A 12,613-nucleotide genomic window follows, 5' to 3' on the forward strand; every position below is an offset into this window, starting at 1 on the left:
GCTTCCAAAGGTTTGAATACAACATTTCCCGCTCTCCAATGAGGCTGTGAGAAGCAGGGTGCTGGTACCTGGTTGTTTGACACTGACAGCCTCAATGGAGAAAGCTTTCTCTGTTTTGTTTCTGGACTCCTTATTTTGTTGTTTGTTCCTTCACAGTCCAAAGTAATATTCTGATTTTGTATATCTTTTTCTTTTGAAATATCTTTCTCTTTTTTTCCCTTTTTTCTTCTGGTCTCATAACCACTATTGATGTTTTCTGTGGATTCCGAGCTGCGCTTTAGAACAGGGCACTCCGGATTTTCCTTGAGGCATGCACAGTCCACCTTGTATTTGCTGAAATGATAACCAGGTAGTTATTAATATATAAAACAAGACAGACGTTCATATGAATTTTATTAAGGCTTATGAATTAAGGCTTATGAATTTTATGGTGTTAACAGCCTAAAAGAGGCTTAGGCTGTAACTTCATAAAATTCATAAGCCTTAACACCTTACTAATTTGAATTTCTGGTATCACAAAATAAACGTTTTCTCATAAAAACAAAGTATTAGATACTGGTTTTGTTGTTCCATTGTTTTATGCTACTGTGGATTGAACCCAAAGACCAGCACTTCAGATATGCTTGGCAAGGCCTCGCCTGAGTTGTAGACCGTCACCTTTGAGAAGGTGTTTTTGAACACAGTCTTTTAAAGTAAAATGATTCTATAGCTTATACAAGATAACATATTAAGGCAAAAACCCATCCTTACTAGGTCTAAAAATGTTATGCTGAGTATAAATTTGACTTCAATTAAAAAAATGCTACCTATGATAAATACCAGATCATACCTAGTTCATATTACACTTCAAGAACGATTTTAATAATCAGTTTTCCCTAAAATATACCTTGAAGAAAACTTAATTATGAGTCTTCTCTCTTTTAAACGGGGGTCTGAAAAACTACACCACTACTCATCTTCTCAGTAATTATTAGTACTCTCAATTTCACAGATGACTTTAAAGTTAGCTCACACAATTCTAGAGGCTTCCTTTTAATCCTACACTTAACTGCAAATATAATTATGTATTAATAATCAAGTGACCAAGCAAGTTATTTAACAGGTTGAAGTTTTTCACAGCAGTTCTTCCACACTAGAAACTGCTATAAACAGATTATATATGTTAACTCCCAGAAGTTTAAATCATTAAGCAAATCTTGAGCTAAGGAATTACAGAGAGAGGCAGAAAGTGGTGTAATGTTACATCATGAGTAATCAAGCCAGATATCAAGCCATAAAGGTCAGGAAGAGTTTATATTATGAACTTCTATGGGGTAACAATCTCCTAAAGCAGTGAGCAGAACAATTATGTTGACTTTCCCCTTTCGGAAGCATTAAAAAGTCTTTAAAGAGCAGGAGAGGATAAGGCAGCAGGTAAGCATTTTATTTTTTACAAAATACACTTTCAAAAGAAAAAAGCCCAAGGCCGGAGCGCCTCCTAGGTCACTAAAGATCGTCCCTGCTGTTGGAGAGAACATGAATTTGTATTGTATCCCTTTAGAAGGGCACCCTCCGACATGGCTCCACCTCCATGTGATGCAATGTCTCTGAACAGTTGCAGGAACCAGTACACATGTATCATACATGCACACAAGCACATATATAAATAAAAAGGAAAGGCCAAGTTGATATGATAAATCTGACTCAATCACAGACATGTATATAGAAGGTAAAGGGACTGTATTCTAACTGAGATGGTAATATACACTTAAAAATCTTAATTTTAGAAATAATGTATCTCAGAGAAATGGCTTAGCGGTTAAGAACACTTGTTCTTTCACAGGACCCAAATTTGGTTTCCAGCACCCGTAGTTGGATGGCTCCCAATGCAGCTCCAACTGCAACATCCGCTTCTGGACTCAGCATCGATACACATGTGCTATGTATGCACTGTTCCACACACAAATAAAAATCTCAAAAAAAAAAAAAGTAAAAAATAACATAGGAGAGTCCCTTCCCCCTTCAGCATGGAGCTGGGCTTTTCAGCCTCTGTGCTCAGCCTGTGACATTCCTGGCCTCCAGCCCCTGCTCTCAGCCTGTGGTAATCCTGGACTTTGTTCTCTAGAGAATACAGGCCGCTGCTCGCACCTGGAAGCCACGCAGAAGTAAATCTGCTAGACTTGAAGTATGCTGATCTTAGCAGGCGACCTGCTGAGACTGGAGCTAGCCAGTTCTTGGACTTTACCTGGAAGCCTCAGAGGAAAGGTTCTTCCTAAGCTATATATTGACTAATATTTATTAAAGTTTGGGTCATGATCAGCAAAGGTCGTTCTGACTCAGTTCTCTTTCACTGCCCCCATATATCCCCAGGATTCTCTTTCAGGCCTCCGGTTCACCTGTTGCTGCAGGCAGCAACATAGGAGGAAATTATAAACATGTTTATAGCCCTAAAGACTACAAAACACATAAATTCAAGGACAGAAACCGTCTATTCATGTGATACACATCTGTAATTTCATCATTCAGGAAGCAGAGGGTAAAAGGACAGAGTTCATAGGGAGTTGAGGGTAGCCTAAATCTTCCTCTTTACCCTCAAAAAAATAAAATAAAATAAAAAGAATTACAGGCCTGTACCATCATGCCTGACTTTTTTTTCTCAGTCCTGGGGATCATACCTAGGGCTCTACAAACAAAAGACAAACACTCTAACCACTGAGCTACATCTCCTGCTTTATTTCATAATTTGGAAAATAAGTATATGGATATTTGTGTTATTTGTATTTCATATTATAGATTGAAAAATATAGGTTTTTTTTTTACTGTAGGATCTTCAACAACCCATTTCTATTATATTGCAAAGAAAATTTAGTAGTATCTTTTGTTATTAAGAAAAGAAATTATGTATTAATAATCAAGTGACAGAGCAAGTTGCTTAACAAGTTGAAGTAAATAATAACTTGAAGGAGAAGAAAGGGGGAAAAATCCTCACATAATAAAGTCAGTTTAGAAGAGTTGTGTTTAAGCTACTAATTCGAAAGTGTGAACATTCACATGAAGTTTAGAAATAAGGGACAAGGACCTCATAACACCACACTTGACCCAGGGACTTTTAATGTCTCCAGATAAAAGTCAAAACAATGTGTAAATTGTTATGAAGACAGAAAACTACTTTGAAACAACAGAAGTCATTTACAAACTTGAACTTACCAATTCCCATAGTCAAAATCAAAGGCAATAGTAATTTCAGTCCCTTTTGGAATACTCTGTATAGAGTAAATGTAGAGATGTATGGTTCCCTCTTCAATTTCATGCCTCACCTGTTAATTGGGAAGAATAATTTTACATTTCTATAAACTACTTAGAGCAATTTTATTGTGCAGTTAAGAAAATTATTCATTATTGTTGTTATAGTTTGTTTTTGAGACAGTGCCTCACTATACAGCACTGGCTAGCCTAGAACTCATAGAGATCCACCTGTCTCTGCCTTCTGGGTGTTGGGATTAAAGGCTGTAAATTACCATGACTATCTTAAGAAATATTCTTAAAAACATTTTATAAACATGACGTGGAAAAGTACCATTCATCACAAGAGTTATGAATTAGTAGTTATCACCTGAAAGGTTTTCAAAAGTACACTGCCAACAATTACCCTACAGCCTTCCTCTGCCATTCGCAGCAGGACCAACAATGCATTGTCCTTGGAGCACACATACTTCTTTATCTTTCCATCGTGTCTCAGACAGGAGGCTCTCACACACATGCCCTGTCCTGAGTATGAACATGGATGATGGCACACTTGAGAACGCTTTCCTCTGTATGGCTTTAGTCTCACTTCCATGGTACTCTTTTAGCTTGGCACTAATTTACACATAGAAGTGAAGCACAGAAGGCTGGGGACGGAGGTCAATGGTAAAATACTTGCCTAATGTGTGAGGTCCTAGTTTAATCTCCAGTATCATCCTCTCTTCCCACACACTAACTAAATGTCAAAATAAAAAATAATATATCTGCTTTAACTTTTAGCTATGTCACAGAAGTTCATAAAATAATATATTTGACCTACAAACGGCTTCCAATATCAACAGAAATTCAAGATTCCCTCTTAGAATCAACATCACAAATTCATAGATATAGAAAGGGGGGGAAAAGACGAGGTCTCACTCTGTAGCATTGGCTGGCCTAGAACTTGTTTGTTGTACAGATCAGGCCAGCCATGGACTCTGAGTTCTGGCTGTGTCTGCCACACAAGAGGTAAAAGAAGTGAGTGCACAACCACACACAGCTTGTAGATTAAAGATTGTCACAGGGCAGTGGTGGTGCATGCTTTTAATCCTAGCACTTGGGAGGCAGAGTAACCCTGTCTCCAAAAACCAAAAATAAATAAATGAATAAAAGATTAAAGATTGTCACCTAAATATTGACAACAGGAAAAATACAGGACAAAATAAAATACATCAGTAGTTAAAGAGTAAGACTTGTGGACTCTGTGCTCCTGTTGCCCTGAGATATCAGTAAGCTCACCTCTGCATTCGGTGTACAGGAACGCCTGATGAATCGAGCCTCATTCCCAAAAGTCCTTGCATCAACACACATTTCTAGCCCATGGAACTTAGAGTAGAATAAAACAAAAGGGTATGGCCTACAAACAGAATATTACAAGCTTTTAGTAGAATAGGGCTAGAGAAGATAATTTTGTTGTAGAGCGCTTGCCTTGCGGGGGTCAGGGTCCTCAATTCAGTCCCCAGTGTCACAAGACAAACAAACTACAACAAAAACTTTCCTGTTATTCTTTTAGAAGCAAATAAGTAAAAACACAACAGATTATGACATTTCTAAGACATAGTAATAAAGCAAGCATTTGACTATGGGCAATCTGACTGTAGAATACTACTTTAAACAAATAAGACTTGCATTGACCTCAAGTTGCTTATGTCAAAAGCAATTAAGGTGGAAATTTTTTTCAAGTAAGTTTTTAATTTTTTTATGTGTATAGGTGCTTTGCCTATACATGTTTGCATACTTTCTGTGTGCCTGGTACTCACAGAATTCAGAGGAAGGCCTTGGATCCCCTGGAACTGGAGTTCTGGATGGTTGTAAGCCACCATGTGGGTACTAAGGATCAAATACATGCCCTTTAGAAGAGCAGCTGGTGCTCTTGACTGTTGGGTTATGTTTACAGCCCCCTTTAGGTAGACATTCAAAAACCAAAAACCAAAACCAAAAAAAAAAAAAAACCATTCCTTTTACATTCAACTGAAGTCCCATCTCCTGGTATGTTTAAGACTGCCTTACACTTCGTTTCAGATAGAATTCTGCTATAGAAGAGGCACAGATCTTACATATCTTCTGTGGCTGGAGTAAGTCCTCAAATTGTAAACTAAGAATGTTTTAATAATCTGATTGTATTAAATAGCACAGACTTTTATTTCCCTAAAGATAGCAAGATATTTCTATACCTAAGAAGGGTGGCAATTACAAGATCAAGTCAATTCTCCTTAAGAATCCCACACTTCAAAAGACGCCTCTAAAACCATCACAGCATCAATACAGCATAGTTGAAAGTGGTGGTGGCAGCACAGGGACATAGATAGCTAACCCTGTCTAATAAAGGGGAGTTTCAACTTTAGCCACCAAATTCTTTTCAGGTTCTATCAAGTATGTTACATCTTAGGTAGTGGGAGGCAAGGTTCTTGAAAATCTCTGAGAATGGAAATTCCTGACTATATAGCTAAGCTATCTTGCTTTTACTTGTTCATCATGGCTTACTTTAGAATTCAGCAATATAGAGAGAGGCTATGAAATAGATCTTTACATGTTGTCACACTACAAAAGCTATCATTGGCATGTTAGCCATACTATACTTTAAAATACTGAAATGATCATGGGGGGGTGAGGGGTGGGGAATCACACAAGGCATCTGGGCCCAGTATTAAAATCTTAGTGTGATGGACTTAGGGAGATGGCTCAGCAGGTAAAACACTTGCCATGAAAAGTAAGGACCCCATATGAGTTAAAATCCTTATACTCTCAAAGGTAGGTACAGCAGGACATGGTGGAATTCCAGTGCTTCTGTATCAAGTTGAAGGGGCGGGCAGTCCCTAGAGGCTTGGAGACCAGTTAGCTAGAGATGAACAACAAAGACAGTTGTCAGTCAATCGGTTGGTGGGTCTCAACAAGGCAGGAGGTGAAGGCTGACAACAGAGGTTGCCCTCTGACCTCCACATAGATGCCATGGAATAAACGTGCCCACAGATACATACAGACATGCTGTATGTATGTATGTATGTATGTATGTATGTATGTATGTATGTATGTGTGTGTATATGCACACACACACACACACACACACACTCAAACTCCTTTTGTTGGGGTTGGTGACTCATTTCAGTAAATGCAGCTCAGGAGGCCAAAGCAGTAAGAATGAAAAGTTCCAGGCCAACCTGGATTATAAAATGAAAACATCTAAAAAGAGGCCCCAAAATTTTAATTCTCGAAAACCAAGATAAAAAAATATGAATATACCTTTTAAAGAAATATCCATTTGCTTCAAACTGTTCTCTCAGCATAAACTTCCCTCTGTATTCAATGATAAGTGCATCAGGAGGCAAGTCTTTGGCAGATTTCAGGATTTTTTTATTCTTCTGTATATGGCTCTAGAATCAGCAAATGTGTAAGTTAGATCAGCTACTTAGTCTAACTAAAGAGATACGTAATATAGAGGCAGTTCCATAAGTGCTACACACCTCTACAGGAGGTTTGAAGAGCGAGCTGTTGGGACTCAGTTCTGATTTACCCATGTCTTTACCGTCGCTCCCACTGCCCAGTCTCTGAGCCAGCCTCTGCGCCTCTCTCTGGACGCCTTCGCTGTACTGGTTATTATTTGCTTCTTCATAACGATCCATCCACGCTTTGATTTTTGTCTCCCATACAAAATTTGAACCATCAGATGAAGGATCAATTTCTGGTGCTGAACCCTAAAATCACAGGAAAATAGGATTACTATTTGAATTTAAACACAAGCACCCATGCACAAACACACACACATACACAAATAATTTATATAAAATATAAAGTTATAGTATTTGCTAGCTAGTGCCCAAAACAAAACAAAAACAACTAAAAAACAGCCAACATATGACATTTCTGATTCTACAGACTACTAATATCTACTTCATAGCAGCAAACTGGCTCATTTTAACTTCAATAAATCTGTATGTACTCCTAAAACACTAAACCATTTGTAAACCAAGTCTATCTGGTAGGGCAGGCCTGCAAACTGCAGCTATTAAGGATACTGAGATAACAGGATTAAGTTCAAAGAAGAGTGAGGTCAAGGTCAGCCCTGGGCAGCATATCGAGACCCTGTCCCCAAAATAACAAGTGACCAGAGAATGAGCGCATGGCCCTGTGTCAGCATTTCCTAAGCATGCACAAAGACTAAGTAAGGGTCAGTGTCTAGTACTGGGGAACAATGGGTTTGAGGGTGTACATGAATAGTACATTACTAAAATGTACCACAGAAATATAACCTTTATCAATTATTTTCTACAATGAACAATACACTGTAATAATCTAATCAACTATTTGATGGAAAAATGTCAATTGATATTTTATGTGACACTGGGGATGGAGCTCAGCGGTAGAACGCTTGCTTAGTATGTTAAGGCCTCAACTCAAATGATCAGACCACCAGTACAAAACATGTATGAGATGTTGAATGGCTATCTTATGTATATACATATTTCATTATCAGTTACTAGACAAAGAAATGATTTTGTGAGCTGCAACATTATATACTAAAAGAATTTATTCAGTTTTTAAATTATCTTAATGCCTGCAATAAAAAACTAATAACTTGATATATATACATATATAATATATATTTAATACAGATCTTTTATAGCTTTTTAGTCTTATAAATTTTATTCAAGAATTACTGGAGTTGTAATGCTTGCAAGCTAAAAGGGTTGTTATTTAAGACTGACATAATTTCCATATTCTCAGTCACTTTTTTATGTAATGAAGGTAACTGTTTCTAAGTGAACCCTATGTTTATAGGAAAAGCAGGGGTAAAGAGGTCGCTTCTGATGGGTATTTCAGCATCCGAAACATTGAGGATGTATGCCAACTAATCCACAGGCCGCATGACTAATCTGTATTACCAAGAAGAGATTATGGTGGTTTACAGTCCACTGTGCAGCTTGACTAACTCAGAATTTCAACTGCACAATTTTCAGTGTGCTTCTGGGTTAATGTGTAGTGTATACGAACACATTTCAGTAGTATCAGAAACATGAAATACAGTGACAAATGGAATTCCAATTATTCCAAATGTAATATTTGCATTTATATACCTCTCTCTTTTTGTTAATGTTGTAACAACACCAATAAACTGTCAAAAATTCATTTATTAGTCTACTTAGAACTTTAAGGGTCTCCTTCTTTTAAAAGCAATGAATTACCAAACAACACAGCATATAAAGACTAATATAAAGAAGGAACTCCTGATTTAGCACTAGTTAATAGTGATCCCTTAATTTATTTACCTTAACCCTTGATGATTTCCTAGATCCTTCACGAAAGGCCTAAAATAAGCATGGAACTGAATTAGTTTTTTTTCCAACTTGTATATAAATAGCAAGACTCATTAAAGCATTCTGCTGAAGTGAAATGATCTGGCAATAACAATAAAGCTAGAACAAGGGGAAATATGAAGTGAATAGAGTTACACCAAAAGTCTACTACAAATAAAATTTTAACTATTTAGAACAATAAAGTATGTATATAATAGTACTAAGATACTTCCAAATACTCTCTATGACAAATATTATATTCACCAAATTGCGGGTATCAATTATATGGGTGAAGTGAATTGCTATGCTACAAGAGAGTGGGGACTTGGACTAAATTTGAAATAACAAAAAAGATTAAAGATATACTAAGATTTTTTTCAATAGAAAACTCAATAGAGCTATTGAGAATAAGTCTGATTATCAAAGACAGACAGGCTGGCAGGCTGTGGGGGCAGGCGAGCGCGCGCGCACGCACACGCATGCACACACACACACACACACACACACAATCAAGGAAGACAAGTTTGGTATAGAACCACAAAGGAAAATGCTATTTGATACACAGTGGAAGAGCCTTTAATCTCAGGACTAAGGCAGAGGCAGGTGGATATCAGTAAATTCCAGGCCAGCCAAGACCACAAAATAAGATTCTGTCTCAGAAACAAAACAACGAAAAGAGTGAGGATTTGAAATTAGGTGGAATGTCCCAAGATCTTTTTATTAGCTTAACCGCTAGGTTTAAATTCCAGGACGATATGGTTTGTGGGGGAATAGTTACTTCTCTGTTGACTCTTTAGAAAGGAAAATGGTACAGGTTGAGCATCACTTATTCAAAATAAAGTCTTTCACACTGTTTTTCTGTTGACAGATTTTAGATTAAATTGTAATTTGAAAATCATAAGTCAAAATCCAGAATGCTCTAATTTCTAAAACTTTCTAACAACTATTTCAGATTTTCAATATGCGGAAACACACAAAACTAATCTGTGCTGTTACTACACTCTTCCTTTAAGGCAGTCACAGTAAACGCCTTTGATGAGTGTCAGTGTTAACACTTAATATCAAATCTGAATTACTAAAATGCTAACAATACCCTATTTGGATTTTATAAATATTCTAAAACAGTCATCTCTATAAAAATTTATGATGCATTCAATTCATTTTCAACAACAGAATAAGAACAGGCTGAGTACAAAGTAAAACTCTATTCTTTTGCTACATATTTTTATTGGACACTGCCCTCATAGTAAAAACTAATACACAGGGAGGAGTTATATTCCCAGTTCCTGGATTTTCTTAACTCTATAATTGCTGCCAAGTACTGATGACATTGTTTGGGGAAATACTATTTATAATATTCAACAATATTCTAAGATAAATGACACAATCAAGACCCAGGTTTATTCATTTTGAATACTCACTTGTCATTTCACCCAAAGAAAACACACAATGTATGCTTTATTAAACCAAACTTTGTAAAATAAATATGCCAGATCAAATTTCTTTTTTTTTAAAGATTTATTTATTATTTCATTTATGTGAGTACCCTTTGCAGTCTTCAGGCATACCAGAAGAGGGCGTCAGATCCCATTACCGATGGTTGTGAGCCACCATATGGGTGCTGGGAATGGAACTCAGGACCTCAGGAAGAACAGTCAATGCACTTAACCGCTGAGCCATCTCTCCAGCCTCAGGATCAAATTTCTAAATAACTTTTATAAAATACCAAAGCTATAGTCTCACGAAACACAGTACCCAAAAGACTCAGTTATGTAACCTATCAGTAAACCTTCCTGTAAATGAAGGTCAGATACAACAGACAAAGGAAAAGCCATGTTATCTTTTTGTGAACACTAGAGAGATGAGCCAAGCATGGGGAGACGGGTCTAAGCACTGAGGCTCCAGACCACTGCCAGGCTGCATTTGTATTGGCTGGAGACAAGTAATACTCCTGTCAGCTCAGAGTACAAGAAAATAAGATGTAAGACTGTTTCAAAGGTGAACTATGCAGTGTAGTAGAGATGGGGCAACAAACTCTTGGTGAGTGTAGAAACAGCCCACCGTCTAGACTGGGAAAATACACTTCCATTCTTCAGTAACAATAGACTCAATATGAATAATGTCTTTTTACCTATGTGAAAAATATTTTCACATTAATTAACAGGGACACATTATTAGACTGCATCACTAAACTCTTTTGTCCTTATTGTATAATTACAGAGTACACATACACAGGTTTATGAGATCTCGTCCAATCCACACACCTAAGCTACACATGGCAACAGATTATGTTCCTGAAGGCAACTGTAACCTAATGATAAGTATGTTTGCATGGCAGTAATAAGTATATGCAATAGTGTATGTTTCTCTATCAAAACATAGAAAAATTATTTGATATGTCTTCACTTTATAATCTGATAGAACTTCACTTGCCATCACTGAGAATTTGTTATTAACAAATTAATGGAACATTAGAGTATAAACTGTTGCCTGCCATTATATCTTTGGGATTCTATATCAAATAAAATCTAAAAGAAAAAAAAAGAAATTCAGTAACTAGGAAGCCTTTATTAAAAGTGAATATTATTCAAAGTTACAAACAGTGATAAGTAATCGTCATATGCTTCCTTACCTAGTAACTTATTAAACATAAGGCTGTTCTTTGTGTTCTCAGTCTGTTCTGCTTCCCTTAAGCATTTATAGTGTCTGTTATTCATCTGTCACAACCGTGATTCCAAAGCAATGAGCAATGTCTCCTGGAGTCCATGCCAGTCTTTAAATGCATTGCAATTTTTAAATCAGATTGCTTAACATTTTAAAATACACAATGTGCTACATCTTTCCATGCCTCTGGCTGCTATCCATGTCTCCCAGTAGTCATGTCTTGCCTGTAACTCAGCTCCTATCAGCTCTTATCTACTCATCTGAAATAAAAAGGCAAAAACGTACTTTTTTACATTTTGAAAAGTTTTGTTCTTTCTCCCCACTTTTTTTCCTTCTTTTATCAGTGACCTTGGGAACTCTGGAAGCAGTTAAAGTGATTGACGTTGGAGTATGCTGAAATGCAGTATATAATTCCACAGGAACTTCATCGCCACTTTCAGTTGCACTGGTATCACCATCTTTAATGAAAAACAAAGTCAGCACACTTTAATACTTGTATTTCAAGCAGGATAAGAAAGTAACACTCCATCAGACAAAAGGATTGCTTTCTTGTTCCTAAAGAATAAATTCATTTTCTCATTTCAGTCATTCACTGGAAAGATACACCTAAATGCAAACTAAATGCTTTTCTCACACACACATAAATCATAAAGGATGACACACTTGCTGGCCTGGGGAAACAGCATGACTAATGGAACTCAAATTTTCTAGGGTCACACCTATAAAAGTTATATATTCACTTAAAAGTTGAGCCTGTCATTCCATAGCACAAAAGGACTTACACACCACTGTTTAATCAAAGGAACTTTTCACAACTACAAAACAAAACTAATGGAAACAACTTACAGTGACCACTAAAGTACAGGGCTGAATAAAACAATGGCTATTCATAACTGGTTGTACAGGTCCTAACCCAAGATGAAAAGGTGGCCAGCTGGGGCACAGTGGGCATCTGCTTGGACCCCACACTCAGGAAGCAGAAGGACTGCACATGCTAGTGTGCCATTAACTCCAGCACTGGGAGGCAGAAGCCAGAGGAGATTTGAATTCAGGGCCACCCTGGTCTACATGGGCTACATAGAAAACCCTATCTAAAAAAGCAAAGACAAATAAATAAAACAAAACAAAACACAAATCCTAAACATAAAAATTGCAGCATATAGAAAATTTAAAATGGTAACCTAAACATTCATGGTTAAGGTATAGTTCATTATTCCAACCAACATACTTTACTTCTTTAAAATTCCCTACATGTGAGTACAAAAAATGATTTAGGCTTTTTGTTTACTTTGTTCTAGTTATTATGTTTCTTAAAATATGAACATGCATATTCTGTAATCAAAGTTCTATACCTGAGATTATAATACAGATATACAGTCAAAATGCATTGTCAAGGC

General features: G+C 36.8%; 1 protein-coding gene across 5 annotated transcripts in view; it reads right to left on the minus strand.

The window, feature by feature from the left end:
* The window catches only part of Kmt2e (lysine methyltransferase 2E (inactive)), a 70,683-nt gene that overhangs the window by 19,139 nt on the left and 38,931 nt on the right, over positions 1-12,613 (minus strand). For 4 of the 5 annotated variants that reach the window (XM_052173061.1, XM_052173062.1, XM_052173058.1 and 1 more), the window contains 7 exons: positions 11,502-11,674; positions 8,526-8,564; positions 6,723-6,953; positions 6,502-6,632; positions 4,501-4,618; positions 3,187-3,296; positions 69-333 (listed from right to left, as the gene is read on the minus strand). In XM_052173061.1, coding sequence (XP_052029021.1) covers positions 69-333; positions 3,187-3,296; positions 4,501-4,618; positions 6,502-6,632; positions 6,723-6,953; positions 8,526-8,564; positions 11,502-11,674 — 1,067 coding nt within the window. The remainder of the gene's footprint in view (positions 1-68; positions 334-3,186; positions 3,297-4,500; positions 4,619-6,501; positions 6,633-6,722; positions 6,954-8,525; positions 8,565-11,501; positions 11,675-12,613) is intronic. The other variant, XM_052173060.1, reaches the window with a different exon arrangement.

Source organism: Apodemus sylvaticus, chromosome 2, assembly GCF_947179515.1.
Source record: "Apodemus sylvaticus chromosome 2, mApoSyl1.1, whole genome shotgun sequence".
Classification (NCBI taxonomy): Eukaryota; Metazoa; Chordata; class Mammalia; order Rodentia; family Muridae; genus Apodemus; species Apodemus sylvaticus.